The sequence below is a fragment of the Onychostoma macrolepis genome, chromosome 04 (genome assembly GCF_012432095.1).
Source record: "Onychostoma macrolepis isolate SWU-2019 chromosome 04, ASM1243209v1, whole genome shotgun sequence".
Lineage (NCBI taxonomy): Eukaryota > Metazoa > Chordata > Actinopteri > Cypriniformes > Cyprinidae > Onychostoma > Onychostoma macrolepis.
Window position 1 is genome coordinate 8710858 of NC_081158.1, and position 20736 is coordinate 8731593.

Consider the following 20736-nt stretch of genomic DNA (forward strand, 5'->3'; position numbering starts at 1 on the left):
ATTACATTACTGATTACTGCATTTAAAAAGTAATAAGATTACTAATTACTTTACTTTCAAGTTACTTTCAAGTTTACTTTACTTTTCAAGTTATCAAACCTAAAAAATACACTACAAAGAGAATCTCAGTTCTTTCATTAATTTCATATTGACTGAAAAAAAAATACATAAGTAGGCCTATTATTTGTATACCCTGATTCACTCCCAATATCGAGGAATAAGCCTTGAATTGTGATGCCGAAGCGGTTTAATCCTGCGGTTGATCTCATTCTGAGATTTATTCATTAGTCATTTATTTTTTACTTTAGTGTTACTGTGACATAAACACATAACACATTCACTTGTTGAACATTTCCCAAACTATGATGTAGGGCTGTGAGATTAATCGAAATCGAACCGCAATCGAGATTTGAGATGTTGTGATTTACTAATCGCAAAGCCTGCGATGTGAACGCGATATTCTCTGTTCCAGATCCAATGCAAATGCATGACTGCCAGCCTTGAGTGGCAAAAATAATAGAAAGCGCGTGGGAATTATGTCATCTACAAGGTCAGATCAATAGTCAGGCAAAGTAATACTAAAGAAAATTTTATGTAATATGAGATTACTTCTGCTTCGAAATGACAGACACCGAACAAAAAAAGGTTAATTTGCAAAAGCTGTGCCACAACTCAAAAGAGCTCCCTTATCGGTTCTGCTTTTAGTACTGGAGAATAAAATATACATTTTCTTAGATGTTTTTATTAGTACATGAATGTTATCTTACACAGAGCCTGCGTCTCTGAATGCTTCTCATACTCGCTTCTCTCTGCCCCACGCGGCGCATATCCCGTGTCTCACACACGCAGCCTGTTTCATAATGCTCGTTTACACTCGCGGTCTCGCACCCGGCTCCGCACCGCAAGTCTCTATACGAGCGCATCTGGCAATATGCACGAGGCTTGACGCACGCACGCACGCAACCTGTGTCAAATCGCGCCTGGCTCTGCGTTTAAAACAAATGTAAATTCAGTCTAACTACTTTGCTAATTTCACTTGGATGAAATGAAACATTCAGCATATTTTCCACTTGTTCTTAAAATCCCAAATACTTAAAAATAATAAATCAGCTTATGTAACCTATGTAATACTTTAATAATTGACTAAAGTAATAGAGTTCTTTATTTACACAAAATAAACAAATCTTTCTGGTGAAATTCAGTAATTAAGTAAATTCTGTAAAAGTAGTAATACCATTCTAATCTTCCCTGCTGAAAAAAACAATAGAAAATGTAATGGATTTAAGGGTTATAATGGGAATTGTATTGGTTTTAATATAATGGTGTCTACTGGCATTTGATGGATTCTATTGGTGGGATGTAATCTGGCAGATGGGAACCAATAGAACAACAGTAATTCCTAGTGCAATAATGCCCAAAACACACTACAAAAAGGAATTTTGTAATGGTTTTAATGGAAACCATAAGAATTTCTGTGATGGTTTCTATTGTTTTTTTCAGCAAAGTAACGATACCCATACTATCGACAATATTGAGCTGAAGCAAAATTTAAAAAATCGCAATCGCAATATGTGTCCAAAAAAATCGCAATTAGATATTTTCTCCAAATTGCACAGCCCTACTATGATGCCAGACTAAAATATGTCGAGCTCGCATTCTCCGGTGATTTAGGGCATACTGACTCACAAACCATGATTTTTACTTCATTTATTTTTAACACTGCATTTGTAACTTAAGTAACATAATTTTATTGACATAAGTAACTGTAATCAAATTACATAAATTTAAAATGTAACTCATGACTTTACTGCGTTACCAGGAAAAGTAATTAGATTACAGTAAGTACTGAGTAACGCGTTATACCCAACTCTGGTGGTGACTAACGATGAAACTGCTTTTGCTGATTCAAGAGACGGTTTGGATAACAAATGTTAAGGGAATAAAGCATTTAAGGTAAAAAAATAAATTAATTAAAAATTAATAATAATTTTAAGAAATTCTTCTAGCATAATTTTATTTTGAATAGTCTAAATTGAGATATGGAACTTTGGTGAATGATGAAGGGTTCTATATTGTAATGAATTTAATATTATAGTCTGTCTAAATTAAATTTCGGTGAGAATATCAAAAGAACATTTGCACAGTAAGAGAGAGAGACTGCTTGAGTGGAGGCAGGGATGGTGCTCTGCCTCTCTTATCGGCCTGCTAAGCAAGTGTAACCAAAACAAAGCAATGATATTAAGACCAAAACAACCCAGCTGATTTTTCTCAAAATAAAAATCATTAATGAACAGGCAAACTTTAAGACTAGATAAGAGACTAGGTGAAACTGGCAGGAAAATGTTAAGTTTAAATCCTTCCGACTTAACACCGAAAGCAAATATGAGCTGTTTCAAAATTCATGTGTCGAGTATGTGCGTGAATTTGACTACTCTATGTTCTGGGGAACTATTCTGTTCCTGTTTTGTGTATATTGTGTCACTAACCTCAGGAATAAGTGTTTTATCATTACAGATGGGTTAAGTGAAATGGCAAACTTTACAGAAGTCGATAATTTTGAGGGAATCTAACGAAAAAAGAATACAGAACATAGGACGAGATTTAACTGGATCGGTTATCCAGCTCTGTCTGCTATGGGTAATAATGACTTCTTTTGTCCTTTATAATGCTGATTTGAATCATTCTCTGGATTAATATGTTTATGAGTGTTTATATTATTTGTGAAATTGAAGATTGCCGTCCATAATGGGTTAAAAACCCATGTCTAAATTCAACTGAGGGTCTAAATTTAAATTAAAAGTTAATGCTTTATTATTCGAATGGTAAAGGTAAATATTTTAGACTTGAAGGCAGAGAAACAGTGACACATTGGCTAAGTCACTAACCAAAGGATCAAGAGAGAACCCTCACACAAAAAAGGCTGGTGGGAAAACAAAGGAGTCAATGCAGTTTAGGTAATATGGGTTAAAGGCAAAAGCTGCTATAAGACTGTCTGTGTGTATCCTCAAGGTCTGAGTGTTGTAATAGTTTGGTTTATGTAGAACAGAGATAAGTTAACAAAAACTTTTGGATCTGCTGGCTAACCAGTTGATGGAGAAATACAGTGACAAGTAGTTATAATGAAATGAAATGTAGTAGCTAAAATTAATGTTATGAACAACAATATTGTAATAGGATCTATGGAACTGTTTATGAACACCTGTCAAGTCAAATCAAATTAACATTATTGTGAACACTGACAGTGTTTTTGATAATGTACACTGTTTCAAAGCAGCTTAACAGAAACTGAAGATGCCTTTTGAATGAATATTTGGCCGTTTAGATCTGAGCAATAGTATTGTTTGATAGGATTGTGATATCTGTTTTTGTTCAGTTTATAACAATTTTGATTCAATAAGTATCACTGCCACATGACAAATATGAATGAAGGGTTTTTAAGACGTTGATCAGGTAGCTGACCTGTAAGCATTTGTAACTGACAAGACAGTGAGGACCAAACTGACTTTACACAAGGTCCTGAGGATTTGCCTCTTGTTACTTTCTCTGCTTCAAGGACTCCCGGCGGCAGCGTAACAGCTCGTCAATTCATGTTTGTGCAAAGGGATGAGACGGACAAAGTTACCGATGCATGCCATTTCTTTACTCTGTCTCGTACTGTCAGGGTTACAGTGCAAAATAGCTCCCGGGTGGACTTAAAATAAAGCAGAATACAACTTTCTTCCTCTGTTTTAACTGCACGGCTCACCGTGAGAGAGCACGTCACTCCACCACATTTTTACCGAACTACACCACACATAATGCATCTCATTCTGGACTACAACTCCCGTACATAGCTGTCTTAAAGTGGCAACTCCTATTTCCCCTCTCCCGCAACACTACCCCCACTCTGGATGGTGATTAATCTTAACACCACTCCAGCACCATGCCATGACTGATATAAAATACATCACACACATTAATGAGGATATTACCATAGATTCACAGTGTTAATAGAAGGCAGAAATACATTCAACACAATGTCTATATATGCAAATATATATATATTTTTCATGTTCATTTCTCTTTTTTTCAATAGTCCGTAGGCAGCTCCATTATCAAAGCATGCAGTCCATTCAAGCAACTTTGCTCAATGGAGGCAATGGCCGACACATTCCAACCCCACGTGACAGGGTAAACAGTCCATAAGGTTGAAGGATAGCACGGTGCTGGGAGGGGTTAAAGAGTAGCTTTGTAAGGGGGGTCCTTCGTTGAAGCAATAGTAATTAAGTCCTAACATGACTAGTGAGGTAGTTAGTTAAGTCCAGCTAAGTGACCGACTGACTTCTCCAATACTGGCCTGCAGAAGGGAAAGAGGTTAATAACAGCCAGTGCATACAAATTAAACAACTCAGGCTTATTTAAACATACTCTTGGCTTGTTTCCTTAACAACAAAATTGTAAACAAGAAAATCCACCCGGATACAAAAGGAAAGGCATAAAATAATATTTTCCACAGGTGACATACATCAATATATATATATATATATATATATATATATATATATTTTTTTTTTTTTTAATTTTTTTTTTTTTTTTGGAACAATAGTAGAACAATAACAAATTGCAAACAAAGTATTCTTTCTTGCTCTTTTTATCCCCCTTAAGTCTTTAATAATCAATTAGTCCAGTCCCAAACCTCCTTGGTGGTCTATTGACTCGGTGCAGCCTACCCCTCATTTGGCCATTAACAGTCCCTGTTAAATCCTGTTGCACCGTGCTACCTTCTCTCCACTGAACATCCTCTGTGTCCTGCTCTGTCATCAGCACACCAGTGTCATCCATGAGAGGCATGCTGTCTGGGCCACCGGAATTTCCGGTTTCCTCCGTGAAGAGAGAAGACAAACTTCCGAGTCTTTAAACACCCAGCTGTTCTCCAGGGGTTGCAGAGAATGGTAAGGTTTGAGCTTGTCATGGTGAATGACTTTTACTTTGGTCCTTGGGTTTCCCTGGATCTGGTACACCAAGTCATCCAGATGTCTCAGGATAAAGTAAGGACCATCGTAGTTGGGGAGAAACTTTCTGATATAGTTTTTCACTCGCTTTGTTCCCTTGACAAGGTACCACACCAAGTGCATCCCTGGCAACTTGATGTGCCAACTCCAACCTTTCCCTCATCTGAACCACATATTATGGGAATGATTGGATTACTGTGTCGTTGAGGGGCATTCCTGCAACCGGGTCAATGGGCTCCGTTATCTCCCAGCCGAAGAGCATCATGTTTGGGGTAAATCCAGTCGAACTGTGCTTGGTCGCTCGGTAAGCCATCACAGCGTAGGGAACCATCAGATCCTATTCCCAATGGCATCGCTCAGAGGTTGTGGCTAGGATTTTCTGTAGAGTGGCATTAAATCGCTTGACCTGCCCGTCTGACTGAGGTCGGAAAGGTGTTGTACAGGTCTTGTCAATGTCGAGCAGCTCACACATTGTTTGGAAGACCTCCGATTCAAAATTGGTGCCCTGGTCACTATGGAGGGTAAGTGGTGCCCCATAATGGCAGACCCATTCAGCGACTATAACCTCTGCCACAGTGACAGCCTGGTCATTGGGCAGGGGGTACGCTTCCACCCATTTGGTGAAATAATCTTGCACTACGAGAATGTAACGATTGAAGCGTTCCGTTTCATTCATGGGGCCCATCAAATCAACAGCAATCCTTTCCACAGGGGCACCCACTCGCACGGTACCCATGAGTGCCTGAGGCTTCTTTAATGGTCGAGCCTTTGCAGCACAGCTGGTGCATGTGCGACACCAAAGTGAAACATCTTCTCGCATTTTGTACCAATAATACCTGGTCTGCAGCCGGAATAGCGTTCGCTCCACACCGAAATGTTCACCCACTGGCCCCTCGTGCATCTGGTGCATGACATCTTCCCGGAAAACTCGCGGCAGGATAATCTGGGGGTAAAACTCAGGGACCTCATTCAGGTGGTAACATCGTACCAGAGTACCATCCTGTAGGTACAGTCTTTGCCACTGACTCCAGTAGGCTTTCGTTGCCTGCCCGTAGGGTGACACATCTTCCCAGGAGGGTCGTTCCATGCTTTCCTTCATCCACCTCTGGATGGGAGCGATATCAGGATCAGCTTCTTGGGCAGCACACAGTTCTTCAGTAGTCCACCCAGAGAATGAAGAAGTACTGGCAGTGATGGCAGGTTTTACTACCCCCACTTGACAAGACTCCGTGGTAACAGCTGCAGGTACGTTATTTACAGGTTCGCTGTCAAAGTCACACTGGACTGCCTGGTGACAGAGCTGAGGGCTACTCAAGATGGGATTCTTAACCCTCTGGGGTCGACAAACACATATATGCGTTTTGTGGCATAATCTCCTGATAACGCCGAAAATAACTTTAATTACACTTTCAGTTTTGATCGTACAGATAAGAGCAATACATCAATCGAATCTGTAAAGGGTATACTTTTATTTGTATACACTCATAATAACAACTAAACTTTGTGCTTTTGAAGAACAAAGAAAACAAACAGGGTGCGCTCTCTGTCTTCTCCGTCTCTGCGAACTGCTTTTAGAAATGTGTCACTAAAATGAAAATATCCACGTGGGACGTGCGCACGTGCAAACACCCAACACAAACAAAGAGCAAGGAGATCCTCATCGCGTCTGCTGTTCGTTTCTGGAAGAAGACGCGCTGAGTAAAGGCAGGATTTCCCTCGAAAGGAGAACACGATTTCATCCAGTAGAGGAGATCAATCTGATGAGTAATTAATGTTTCTTTTTTGCTTTAGTTACCGTGTTATTGTGACAAACTTGAACACATTTACTAACAGTTAGTTGGGTTTTTCCCAAATGACAACATGATGAATGCTACGCGTCTAAGAATGTTTAGACCATGTTTATTATTAATACTCTGTTCACAAATATATTTTAATAGCGTGCTAAACAATAACGATTAGTTTCTCAGATAAAAAAATCTTTTTTTTTTATAGTACAAAGTAGGCTACATCCTTTTATAGTATAAAGCATGTGTGAGTCTATGGCTGCAGAATCATATCATAGGCTACTATAAAATCATTCATACTAGGCTATCATAGTTGGATTTTTCCCAAACTATAATCCCTGTACACTGTAACATGATGAATGCTACAAGTCTAAGTATGTTTAGAACATGTTTATTGTTAATAGCCTACTCTGTTCAAAAATATATTCTAATAACGTGCTAAACAATAATGATTAGTTTCTCAATATATATATATATATATATACACAGATATATTTCTCTCTCTATATATACACAGATGCTCCTGATATTAACATGCTCACAAATGGGTTTTTTTTTTTTTATTGAATTAGATACCTGCACCACATATGAATCCTGATGACTTTCTTCAAACTGTTTTCCTCTGAGAGAAATCATTCTAATATTCTGATACCAACATCAGATGTTCAACTACACTGATATTCTATGGTAAAACAAACTCCTTGACTACTGATTATGTTTCTTTCTTCTTGAGTCCATGGAAAGAAGCAGAAACACTTAAATAAAACATGTAAATATCAGGTATGATTTACTTGTTTCACTTGTTGGACAGCATCTGTTGCAGGAATGACACACTACCAGTCCAAACTTTTTGAACAGTAAGATTTTTAATGTTTTTGTAAAGAATTCTCTTCTGCTCACCAAGCCTTTATGTCCAAAATACATAAAGTTGTATTTGCTAAAGCAGTAATATTGTGAAATATTTTACTATTTAAAATAACTGCTTTCTATTTGAATATATTTTAAAATGTAATTTATTCCTGTGATCAAAGCTACATTTTCAGCATCATTACTACTCCAAGTGTAACAATATACACTATACCATTCAAAAGCTTGGAGTCAGTATATATAGAAATTAAAACTTTTATTTAGCACACAAGTGATGATAAAGACATTTATCATGTTACAAACAATGCTGTTCTTCTGAACTTTCTATTCAGCAAAAAAACCTGCAAAACCTCAGCTCTTTTCAAAATAATAATAATTATAATAACTGTTTTTTGAGCAGCAAATCAGAATATTAGAATGATTTCTGAAGGATCATGTGACTGGAGTAATGATGCTAAAAATTCAGCTTTGATTGTTCCTAATAAACTGTTTAACTGCACTTGCAAGTGATTCTCAAGTTATTTTGTGTGATAGCTAAATATATTCTTAAGAAACTACTAACAAAAAAAATATAAATTTATTTTGTCCTCATATTCTTTCTTGTAACTCTTCCCTCTCAGTCACATACCTGCCTGAATGGCTCATTATGCAGCTCATTATGCGGGCCTTTGTCTTCTCAGGTGTGAATGTGAAGGTTGACGCCCTCTTGCCTAGACCCTTTTTACTCAAAAAGTGACTTAGAAAACTTTAAATCAATATATTGTTTTCTGTGATTAAGTAAACAAGATGGGTTACATATCATTTTGAAGCAAAAACTCTAGGCTACAAGATCCAGTTCTCAAAAGTCTTGTGAACAAATGTTTTGTATGTGTTTTATGGCCTTATTTCAGTGACTTCAAAATTTTAGTTTTTCACTAACCACGCATAAATGTTTCTTTCTCAAAAACAAAATCATGTACATAAATGCTGCTAACATATTATTGTAGCCCAGTTTGTGCTGTTTACAGTGTTATAAGACTTTAGCCATTTATATGTTTATAAGCTACTGAAAAAAGCACAAATGTAAGGGCATGTCAAAACTTCTCCAGGCCCCCAAAACACCCTCAGACCCCAGAGGGTTAAATCCATTAAACTACAACACTGTTTGGCCTAAAGGAATAAACCCAACATGTAAGTTACAAACTGTAACTGTAAATACAGTATTTTTTGGTTTGGTTTGATACCTTAATGTCAAATGTTGTTGTGGTTTAATGGATTTAAATGCATTTAATATTGTATATAATCTTAACCAGTGCTTCCCAAACCTGTCCTGGAGGCCCCCCTGCCCGGCATCTTTTGTATGTCTCCCTGATCTAACATACCTGATTCCACTCATCAACTCGTTAGTAGAGACTACAAGAACTAAACAAAGAGTATAGTCTTATATCTATACTCTTTGAACTAAATTGGGTGTGTCTGATTAGGGAGACATACAAAACGTGCAGGCCAGGGGGTCCTCCAGGTCAGGTTTGGGAAGCACTACTCTAAACAATACCAAAGGAATAATCTGAAAAACAAAGCCTGTGCAATTTAGGGAATAATATTCTGTAATTTGAACTTGGTTTGAAACCTTTAGGTCAGTTGTGTTGTAGTTTAATAGATTTACAGTCACCTACATTTAAAGCAGTACAATTATTATAAGACATGAAGTGCGGATTCAAAAAAATGTTTTTTTTTTTTGTTTTGTTTTTTAAATTAAGTCGTGTGCTATGCAAAAGGCATTAGTTTATGTATATCTGAGTTGGTTTGGGCTCGATTAACTCGATTAACTTCTTTGAGAGGTAAGTCCTCTGCTTATAATGCTACTCATGAAATTGTCATGTTGGTTGTAAACAGTATGTATGTTGGCTACATTTAGATTGACTGCATTGCACACTGTTGCCCAATAGATGCCATTGCCAATCAGAGACTTGTTGTACAGAGAGAGCAGAGTGAGACTCAGTTTGCAGAAATACTCAGAAGCACGTTTCCACAGCTTCAAGGGAGGGAGTTTGAGCTGTGCAGGGTTGATGCACAGAGGCAGGTTTCACATTTGAATCTGGAGTCAAAAACCCCAGCAGCCATAATTGCTAGTGGGCAGCTAGGAAGATCAGCACTTTATTTACTGGAGAAGGTAATCTAATATTCAAAGGCCTCTTTGTGTCTGCTGCATTGTGTAGAAACTGTGTTCCTAGTGTTTCATCTATTCCATATCAGTCTTCAAATGTTGGACAGCATCCTATTTATTGCTTCCAATGTATACAAACAATAGTGCTACAAATATTGCATGAACAATAGTACATTCAAATGAAAGAACATAGTTGTTCAATTTTACAGAGTACTTCTGCACTTGCGCAAGTGAGCTCCTCTCCAGCTCCAGCCTTGGCCTCCTATCCAGCTCCAGCTCCAGCTGTGGCCTCCTATCCAGCTCCAGCTTCAGCCTTGGCCTCCTCTTTAGCTCCAGCCGTGGCCTCCTCTCCAGCTCCAGCCGTGGCCTCCTCTTCAGCTCCAGCTCCAGCTGTGGCCTCCTCTCCAGCTCCAGCTTCAGCCTTGGCCTCCTCTTTAGCTCCAGCCGTGGCCTCCTCTCCAGCTCCAGCTCCAGCTGTGGCCTCCTATCCAGCTCCAGCTTCAGCCTTGGCCTCCTCTTTAGCTCCAGCTCCAGCTCCAGCCGTGGCCTCCTATCCAGCTCCAGCCGTGGCCTCCTCTTCAGCTCCAGCTCCAGCCGTGGCCTCCTCTTCAGCTCCAGCTCCAGCTGTGGCCTCCTCTCCAGAAGTTCCAGTGGCATTTTCTTTACTCAGTCCAGACACAGATATTTATATCTCGGATGATGAAGATGAGTATGAGTAAGTGATTTGGTATTGTTGTTAGACATGTATTTATAGTTAGATCAAAAGACGAAATAACATTTTGTTTCATTTTTTGTTTTCAGTGTTGACCTCAAATCATTGTTAAATACAATGTTAAATAAAGTGGATTTTATGGCTGCACCCATTTCCAACCAAATCAATGCAACCCGATGCAACATCCTAGACAGTGGTATCAGAGCCTTCCGGCGCCAACGTTTTAACCCTGAGGCAAAACTAGACGTTGTTTTCAGAGATGCTGATGGGATTGGTGAGGAGCAGCTGATGAGGGTGGACCTACAAGAGAATTTTTAACTTTGCTGATGAGGGAAATCCACTCATGTGAAATATTTGATGGAGAGGACTGGAAAAAAACACTTGCCTGCAATTACAAAGGTAACCTATTGTCTAATGTTTTTGTGTGTGTGTTTACATTAAGCATTGTGGAAAAAGTGTTTGCCTCATTTAAAATTTTCTGTAATTCTACACATTTTCACATTTAATGTCATCAGGTCTTTAAACAAAGCATCTTTACTTATTAAAGTTAACACCTAGTGTCTATGAGAAAAAAAAGTGATTAATTTGTCAATAATTCAATACCTGTTTACAAACCATTAGCAGCACACAATGTTGTTTATAGACATAATAATGCATTTCCCATGTGTTACAGCACTGTACAATGGAATGTACAAGCTAGTTGGACGGATGATAGCTGTGTGCCTGGTACATGGTGGTGTGGAGCCACATTTTTTTCCGGAAAGACTGTTTTGTCAGGTGTGCAACCTTCAGCCCCAGTACCAGACCTTCAAGAGATTGTGGACTACGACTTCAGAGCAAAGATGACCAAGGTTAGTTTATGTATTACACATTTTCATTTAGGCCAGCTGTTGCTATGTTAGTAATGGTAATTTGGTGATAGTTGTAATATCTTAGAATGTTGAAATTGTTAACCTTAACCTTAAAAAGCTCTTACTTAAGGCTTTGTGTGTGCATTAAATTTTTAAAAGTATTTTGTTTCTTGTATTTAAGCTCCTTTACCCAGACATAGCCTTTTTATATAAAAGTCTGTTGGGTTGTATATCATTTGTTTATAAAATTATTTTTAGGAGCTAAGGAAGCCACCAACTGGGATTGGGACTGAATCGGGAGAATCCACTGCAGGAACGTGGAAATGGTACGACCTCACGGATGAGGCAATAGGTGGGATGCCATCCATCCAGCCCCCCATCCTAATTGCCTCATCAGAGGAAGAATCCATTGTTCCTGCAGTGAGTTCTCCTGATTCAGTCCATGAAGAGGCAGAGCAGCAGGACAGGAGAGAGAGTGGAGAGCCAGGGCCAGCAAAGAAGCAGAAGAAAGATAAAGATCCAGTGCTGGACTTTTTAGAGAGGGAAGCTGAGAGAGACTGAGAAGAGAAGAGAGGAGAGACTTCTGTCAATTCTTGAAAAAATAGTTGAAAAAATGTGAAGATTTTATTTAAAATAAATAATTTGAATTGGCACGTTTGCTCTTTTTTTTTTTGGCAGGATTTTTATACTAAGAGAATATACACCGTTTTAACAACTGACAATATAATTTACATCCAAATATACTAACAACTTATATTACAGGAAAAGGAAGTGGTACTTATTATTCTGAACTGCAATACATGTTTTATGTTAACTGTAACTTAAATTAGATTTGTCAACATTTTCTTACCTTGATGTCATTTAAACCTGTATGACTTTTCTGCAGAACACAAAATCTAGAGTTTTAAGGACTGACAGCTTTAGTCACTATTTATTGCTTCCAATGTATACAAACAATAGTGCTACAAATATTGCATGAACAATAGTACATTCAAATGAAAGAACATAGTTGTTCAATTTTACAGAGTACTTCTGCACTTGCGCAAGTGAGCTCCTCTCCAGCTCCAGCCTTGGCCTCCTATCCAGCTCCAGCTCCAGCTGTGGCCTCCTATCCAGCTCCAGCTTCAGCCTTGGCCTCCTCTTTAGCTCCAGCCGTGGCCTCCTCTCCAGCTCCAGCCGTGGCCTCCTCTTCAGCTCCAGCTCCAGCTGTGGCCTCCTCTCCAGCTCCAGCTTCAGCCTTGGCCTCCTCTTTAGCTCCAGCCGTGGCCTCCTCTCCAGCTCCAGCTCCAGCTGTGGCCTCCTATCCAGCTCCAGCTTCAGCCTTGGCCTCCTCTTTAGCTCCAGCTCCAGCTCCAGCCGTGGCCTCCTATCCAGCTCCAGCCGTGGCCTCCTCTTCAGCTCCAGCTCCAGCCGTGGCCTCCTCTTCAGCTCCAGCTCCAGCTGTGGCCTCCTCTCCAGAAGTTCCAGTGGCATTTTCTTTACTCAGTCCAGACACAGATATTTATATCTCGGATGATGAAGATGAGTATGAGTAAGTGATTTGGTATTGTTGTTAGACATGTATTTATAGTTAGATCAAAAGACGAAATAACATTTTGTTTCATTTTTTGTTTTCAGTGTTGACCTCAAATCATTGTTAAATACAATGTTAAATAAAGTGGATTTTATGGCTGCACCCATTTCCAACCAAATCAATGCAACCCGATGCAACATCCTAGACAGTGGTATCAGAGCCTTCCGACGCCAACGTTTTAACCCTGAGGCAAAACTAGACGTTGTTTTCAGAGATGCTGATGGGATTGGTGAGGGAGCAGCTGATGAGGGTGGACCTACAAGAGAATTTTTAACTTTGCTGATGAGGGAAATCCACTCATGTGAAATATTTGATGGAGAGGACTGGAAAAAAACACTTGCCTGCAATTACAAAGGTAACCTATTGTCTAATGTTTTTGTGTGTGTGTTTACATTAAGCATTGTGGAAAAGTGTTTGCCTCATTTAAAATTTTCTGTAATTCTACACATTTTCACATTTAATGTCATCAGGTCTTTAAACAAAGCATCTTTACTTATTAAAGTTAACACCTAGTGTCTATGAGAAAAAAAGTGATTAATTTGTCAATAATTCAATACCTGTTTACAAACCATTAGCAGCACACAATGTTGTTTATAGACATAATAATGCATTTCCCATGTGTTACAGCACTGTACAATGGAATATACAAGCTAGTTGGACGGATGATAGCTGTGTGCCTGGTACATGGTGGTGTGGAGCCACATTTTTTTCCGGAAAGACTGTTTTGTCAGGTGTGCAACCTTCAGCCCCAGTACCAGACCTTCAAGAGATTGTGGACTACGACTTCAGAGCAAAGATGACCAAGGTTAGTTTATGTATTACACATTTTCATTTAGGCCAGCTGTTGCTATGTTAGTAATGGTAATTTGGTGATAGTTGTAATATCTTAGAATGTTGAAATTGTTAACCTTAACCTTAAAAAGCTCTTACTTAAGGCTTTGTGTGTGCATTAAATTTTTAAAAGTATTTTGTTTCTTGTATTTAAGCTCCTTTACCCAGACATAGCCTTTTTATATAAAAGTCTGTTGGGTTGTATATCATTTGTTTATAAAATTATTTTTAGGAGCTAAGGAAGCCACCAACTGGGATTGGGACTGAATCGGGAGAATCCACTGCAGGAACGTGGAAATGGTACGACCTCACGGATGAGGCAATAGGTGGGATGCCATCCATCCAGCCCCCCATCCTAATTGCCTCATCAGAGGAAGAATCCATTGTTCCTGCAGTGAGTTCTCCTGATTCAGTCCATGAAGAGGCAGAGCAGCAGGACAGGAGAGAGAGTGGAGAGCCAGGGCCAGCAAAGAAGCAGAAGAAAGATAAAGATCCAGTGCTGGACTTTTTAGAGAGGGAAGCTGAGAGAGCAGAGGAGAGACTGAGAAGAGAAGAGAGGAGAGACTTCTGTCAATTCTTGAAAAAATAGTTGAAAAAATGTGAAGATTTTATTTAAAATAAATAATTTGAATTGGCACGTTTGCTCTTTTTTTTTTTTGGCAGGATTTTTTATACTAAGAGAATATACACCGTTTTAACAACTGACAATATAATTTACATCCAAATATACTAACAACTTATATTACAGGAAAAGGAAGTGGTACTTATTATTCTGAACTGCAATACATGTTTTATGTTAACTGTAACTTAAATTAGATTTGTCAACATTTTCTTACCTTGATGTCATTTAAACCTGTATGACTTTTCTGCAGAACACAAAATCTAGAGTTTTAAGGACTGACAGCTTTAGTCACCATTTATTTTTGATGTATGGGAAATAGTCATACAGGTTTGAATGAGATGAAGGTGAGTAACAGGACAAAATGTTAAGTACAACCTAAAATAATTACACTTTAATTTTATTTTAACCGCATACTAACCATATATTGGTAAAATATATCAAACTATAGCATATAAGTGGTTGTGTTTTTTTAACAGATTTTATAAATAATCATGGTGTCTTAGGGCTGGAGGAAGATTGTCATCGTTTGGAGCAGAAAGGGCTGCAGCCAAGCATTCTCGGGTGTGCTCTCCACTCTGCGGATCTCTCACTTGCAGGTCATCATGATCGTCGTCATCCAGTTTATCTTCTTCTGGTTCCATGATGTCACCATTTGTGATGCAGATGTTGTGCAGTATAGTACAACAAGTGATGACCTCTGGAGCAAATTCTGGCTTGACTTCAAGGGCCTTGAAGAAAAGTGATCGCCATCGCGTTTTCAAACAGCAAAAAGATCTCTCAATGATGGACCGAGCTTTTGCATGGTGGAAGTTGAAACGCCGTTGACTTGCATTTTGTAGTGGCTCTCTATATGGAGTGATAAGAGAGATTGGGTGGCTAAGACAGGGGAAACCTCCATCTCCTAAAATGTGGTATCCGTCTGGTGGGTACAGTGCCTTCAGGTAGATTTGGCTTTTCCTGAGCACTCTGGAGTCATGGACTGATCCGGGATAGCCAACGAAAATGTCCAGGTATTTACCTTGGTGGTCACAGAGTGCTTGTAGCTGGATGGAATAAAATAACTTTCTGTTTAAGTAGCACATAGAATCAGCAGATGGAGGCTTGATTCTAATGTGACAGCCATCAATGCTACCAGCAATTGAACTAAAGACAGGACTGCCAGCCAGGTTTGCAAAGCCTGTGCTGATTTCCTCAAGCTCATCTAAAGATGGGAAGTGGATCACTTTGCGTTTGATACGGAGGAGCATTTTTGAGACTTTGTGGACAATCATGTGGACTGTTGAACGGGGCATATCAAATGCTCTGCAAACAACCCAGTAAGAAGTTGCACTTGCCAGCCAGAATATAAAGACCAGAATTTCAAGATCCTGACCCCAACCATGGTCACGAACCTCACGGAGGGTGTTAATGAGGTAGGTCAGTGTTTGCCTGTTAAGCCGAAAGTCTGGCCTCAGGTCACTTCTCCCATCCAGGTACAACCTGAGGACAGGCACTTGTTGGTTCAGCAGGCAGTATGGAGCTCGAGTGCCAAACTGGAGAAAATAAATATACTATGAAGTAAAACGTGTCATAATGTGTAATAAATATACATATCGTGTAATAATTATATGTACAGTCAAACCAAAATTTGTTAAAAGACACTTTCAACATTTCTCACATTATCATAGTTAATTCGCTATTGTTAGAAAACGGTAATAAAATGACAAGAACTCAAGAGTTAAACTGTGTCAGAACCAATCCATCTCATCTTGATAATGTCAGATTACTTTGATAGGAAGCTATGTAATGGATTACAATCAACCAAAAATTTAGACAACTGTTAGTATGACAATATTTACACAACTATCAATACTTTGACCAATTACCAAGCAATGCTTAATTTATGTAGTGTAAAAAGGTCACATTAGCAATTAAAGAAAAACACTTAAGCAAAACATGGCCAGGTCAAAGTATCTGAATAATTTTTGTTCCCAAATTTTTATCAATTTTACTGTTAGTCCACTGTATGAAGAATTTTTTGGTATATGTCACAGTTCACTTTATTTTGCTATCCTCACTTACATAAATGAAGTATAGTGTCCTGCATCCACTAGTAAAACAAAATAAAAATATATATATATATATAATACAGTGGGTACGGAAAGTATTCAGACACCCTTAAATTTTTCACTATTTGTTATATTGCAGCCATTTGCTAAAATCATTTGTTCATTTTTTTCCCTCATTAATGTACACACAGTATTGTTGACATTTTTGCAGATTTATTAAAAAAGAAAAACTGAAATATCACATGGTCCTAAGTATTCAGACCCTTTGCTGTGACACTCATATATTTAACTCAGGTGCTGTCCATTTCTTCTGATCATCCTTGAGATGGTTCTACACCTTCATTCGAGTCCAGCTGTGTTTGATTATACTGATTGGACTTGATTAGGAAAGCCACACACCTGTCTATATAAAACCTTACAGCTCACAGTGCATGTCAGAGCAAATGAGAATCATGAGGTCAAAGGAACTGCCTGAAGAGCTCAGAGACAGAATTGTGGCAAGGCACAGATCTGGCCAAGGTTACAAAAAAATGTATGCTGCACATAAGGTTCCTAAGAGCACAGTGGCCTCCATAATCCTTAAATGGAAGACGTTTGGGACGACCAGAACCCTTCCTAGAGCTGGCCGTCCGGCCAAACTGAGCTATCGGGGGAGAAGAGCCTTGGTGAGAGAGGTAAAGAAGAACCCAAAGATCACTGTGGCTGAGCTCCAGAGATGCAGTCGGGAGATGGGAGAAAGTTGTAGAAAGTCAACCATCACTGCAGCCCTCCACCAGTCGGGGCTTTATGGCAGAGTGGCCCGACGGAAGCCTCTCCTCAGTGCAAGACACATGAAAGCCCGCATGGAGGACTCCAAGATGGTGAGAAATAAGATTCTCTGGTCTGATGAGACCAAGATAGAACTTTTTGGCCTTAATTCTAAGTGGTATGTGTGGAGAAAACCAGGCACTGCTCATCACCTGTCCAATACAGTCCCAACAGTGAAGCATGGTGGTGGCAGCATCATGCTGTGGGGGTGTTTTTCAGCTGCAGGGACAGGACGACTGGTTGCAATCGAGGGAAAGATGAATGTGGCCAAGTACAGGGATATCCTGGACGAAAACCTTCTCCAGAGTGCTCAGGACCTCAGACTGGGCCGAAGGTTTACCTTCCAACAAGACAATGACCCTGAGCACACAGCTAAAATAACGAAGGAGTGGCTTCACAACAACTCCGTGACTGTTCTTGAATGGCCCAGCCAGAGCCCTGACCTAAAAATGGCTGTCCACCAACGTTTACCATCCAACCTGACAGAACTGGAGAGGATCTGCAAGGAGGAATGGCAGAGGATCCCCAAATCCAGGTGTGAAAACTTGTTGCATCTTTCCCAAAAAGACTCATGGCTGTATTAGATCAAAAGGGTGCTTCTACTAAATACTGAGCAAAGGGTCTGAATACTTAGGACCATGTGATATTTCAGTTTTTCTTTTTTAATAAATCTGCAAAAATGTCAACAATTCTGTGTTTTTCTGTCAATATGGGGTGCTGTGTGTACATTAATGAGGAAAAAAAATGAACTTAAATGATTTTAGCAAATGGCTGCAATATAACAAAGAGTGAAAAATTTAAGGTGGTCTGAATACTTTCCGTACCCACTGTGTGTGTGTGTATATATATATATATATATATATATTATATCTGGTGTCTGAATAATTTTTGGTTTGACTGTGTCAATATAAGATAATGTAAAAAAAAATAATAATAAAATAAAAAGTTATATAAAGTGTTTTATAAAAATTTAAAATGTTATATATTGACAAAATAGCTAACAATTAAAAAAATAAATAAATAAAGATTTCTCCCAATTCTTATAAGAAACAATGGTAACTGGATTGGTGAAAAAAAAAAAAATCTTACAGGACTTGGAAGCTCATCATCAGAAATTATTTTGTTAATAGCTGAATGTGTGTTGTCTAACATCTTACCGATAGGTGGCATCGTCGAGCTAATACAGCACGCCTTAAAGTTGTTGTCCTTCTTGAAAAATGCCGTTTTCTCCTCCTCAGGAAAAGAAGTTTCACCAGAACGAAAATTAACTAGACGGAGTTCATTTTGGTTTACCTCAGGAGTCAACTGGAGGATACTGACTAGAAACCCGCCAAAATAATGTTTTAAAATAACGTATGTTCATACACTTGTCAGGTTCTCATTGACAGTTATTTTATATATTATTTTTAATGAATTTATTTTTCAAATTATATTAATATACTGTTATATTTATATTTTATGAACAAATAAATGTGACAGACAGTTGTTTTTGTGTTTTTATTTTTTAAATATAATAAAAAAATAAACATGACTGTTGTTTTTTTCCTTTTTAATATCAAAAAATATAATAAACGTGACAGTGAACAGTGCAATTCATAAAGCGAAATAATCACTGATGGGGAGGCGTATGTTAATGATGAAATTGTCCGCGGACTCTGGCGCATGCTATTTACGTCAGCGTCCGAATTCGCTCACTTGTTTTCGTTCACTCTTTGCTGATATAGTCCACTCAACTGCCATACACTATATAGGGATTAGTGAATGAGTGAACGAGTGAGCGATTTTGGACACAGCTCAGGCTTCAGTCTTCACTCCCTCTGCGATCTGCTTTTTGAAACACGTCACTAAAATGAACTGTAACTCAGCAAATACTTCACACAGAGACATGAGAAATATATCTATAGAAAGCTCGACATGTCTACTGTTAAATGAAGTAAACAAACATAAATTAAGTAATCCGTATGAAACCAACGGCAGGTCCAGTTTTTCCGTCTGGTCTCATTATCTCTAATTAGGTCACGCCCACGCGCTGCTCACGCTATTATTATTAAGAAGTTATTACAAATCTCCACGCGAGACACGTGGCATATAAACGCCCACACCATCGTAAACAAAGCAGCAACGCCTTCATCTCGGATACTTTTCAGTTTTGGAAGAACAGGCTGTGAGGAATAAGCCTTGTATTTACCTCAGAAACGCGCTGAGAGGAAAAAGCTTTGTTTACCTCACAAACCGAACGCGAGCGCAGCTGGAGCCGTGGAGGAGATCTTCTATACCGAGTAAGTAATGTTTCTTTTCATTCGATAATGTGTTGTTGTAACAAAGTTTAACGCATTTACTAGTTGAACTTTTCCCAAACTATAACTCCAGAATAAAATGTGTGAACATTTTGAAATATGATAGGCAACGATGTGAGGATAGTTATATGTTCTATAAACAATTATATAAAAGTAATGTCTAAGAAAGTTTAGACCAATCTTTACTGTGAAGTAGCCTACTCTGTTTGCAAATACCTGCTCAAACATGTTTATAATAAGCTTAACAATAATAATTTAGTTTCTCAGTTATAAAATGTTGTTTTTGTATTGTATGATAATACATGCAAAGCATGTGTGCATCTATGTTATAAAATCACGTGGGCAATATTGGTGATTGCTAATGTAATAATATAGTTGCTCCTGATAAGCCTATCAACATGCTCACTAATTTATTTATTAATTTTAGTGTGGGAGTGGGGGCTTTATTTATTTTGAATAGTAACAATATATAGGCCTATATATTATAATAAATATAATGTACTGTTTTTGCTGTACTTTGGATCAAATAAATGCAGGCTTGGTGAGCTGAAGACACTTCTTAAAAAATAAAAACATTACAAATCTTACTGTTTAAATAATTAGACTGGTAGTGTATGTATTGTCACCATGTTTGCTTTGTCTTTGTCCGTTCATTGTGTTGCTCACGTCTGTTTTGTGTTTTCTCATGCAGTTTCTGCTGTCTCCTGTTTTCCTGGGTTCCAGTTTCCTGCCACTGTTTTGGATATTTTGGATATTGCACCCACGATGTCTTGACTCTTCTGTTGTTTATTTGTTTGTTTGTTCCTAATAAACTGTTTAACTGCACTCGCAAATGAATCTCAAGTTATTTTATGTGATAGTTATACGTATACACATTTCTTTTTTCCTCACATTCTTTCTTGTAACTCTTCTCTCTCAGTCACACACCTGACTGAATGGCTCATTATGGAGCTCATTATGCGGTTCTTTGTCTTCTCAGGTGTGAGTCACAGCATTATCCAGGATAGTTCACGTCCTCTCGCATAGACCCTTTCCACTCAAAAAGTGACTTAGAAAATTTAAATCAATATATTGTTTTCTCTGAATGAGTGAGTTAGATTATTTTCAGATCATTTTGAAGCAAATATTCTAGGCTACAAGATCCAGTTCTCAAAAGTCTTGTGAACAAATGTTCTGTATGTGTTTTATGGCTTTATTTCAGTTACTT

The 20736-nt window shown here is 38.4% G+C and overlaps 2 protein-coding genes across 4 annotated transcripts; one reads left to right on the forward strand and one right to left on the reverse strand.

Moving 5' to 3' along the window:
• The first annotated feature begins 12307 nt into the window (after positions 1–12307).
• LOC131538781 (uncharacterized) lies at positions 12308–14916 on the forward strand. 3 transcript variants are annotated; one of them, XM_058772894.1, is made up of 4 exons: positions 12308–12882; positions 12969–13279; positions 13552–13729; positions 14854–14916. In XM_058772894.1, the coding sequence occupies exons 1-3, from the start codon at positions 12347–12349 to the stop codon at positions 13722–13724; spliced, it is 1020 nt and encodes a 339-aa protein (XP_058628877.1). In that variant the 5' UTR covers positions 12308–12346; the 3' UTR covers positions 13725–13729; positions 14854–14916. The 3 variants fall into 3 exon arrangements, with proteins under 3 accessions (XP_058628877.1, XP_058628878.1, XP_058628876.1); XM_058772895.1 differs by having other exon boundaries at positions 14881–14902; XM_058772893.1 differs by lacking the exon at positions 14854–14916 and adding an exon at positions 13988–14122.
• LOC131538475 (putative nuclease HARBI1) lies at positions 14857–18402 on the reverse strand. The gene is made up of 2 exons (XM_058772348.1): positions 18322–18402; positions 14857–15909 (listed from the first exon to the last, which is right to left on the reverse strand). Exons 1-2 carry the CDS (start codon positions 18400–18402, stop codon positions 14857–14859), a joined length of 1134 nt encoding a protein of 377 aa, XP_058628331.1.
• Positions 18403–20736: the final 2334 nt, after the last annotated feature.

Bases quoted from the DNA above. Each gene is read 5' to 3' on its own strand.
- LOC131538781 (XM_058772894.1), top strand. From the start codon at position 12,347: ATGAAAGAACATAGTTGTTCAATTTTACAGAGTACTTCTGCACTTGCG. The intron at 12,883-12,968 runs GTAAGTGATTTG...TTTTGTTTTCAG, and splicing joins GATGATGAAGATGAGTATGA to TGTTGACCTCAAATCATTGT. The intron at 13,280-13,551 runs GTAACCTATTGT...CATGTGTTACAG, and splicing joins ACTTGCCTGCAATTACAAAG to CACTGTACAATGGAATATAC.
- LOC131538475 (XM_058772348.1), bottom strand. From the start codon at position 18,402: ATGCCACCTATCGGTAAGATGTTAGACAACACACATTCAGCTATTAAC. The intron at 15,910-18,321 runs GTAAGATTTTTT...TATTTTCTCCAG, and splicing joins ATGATGAGCTTCCAAGTCCT to TTTGGCACTCGAGCTCCATA.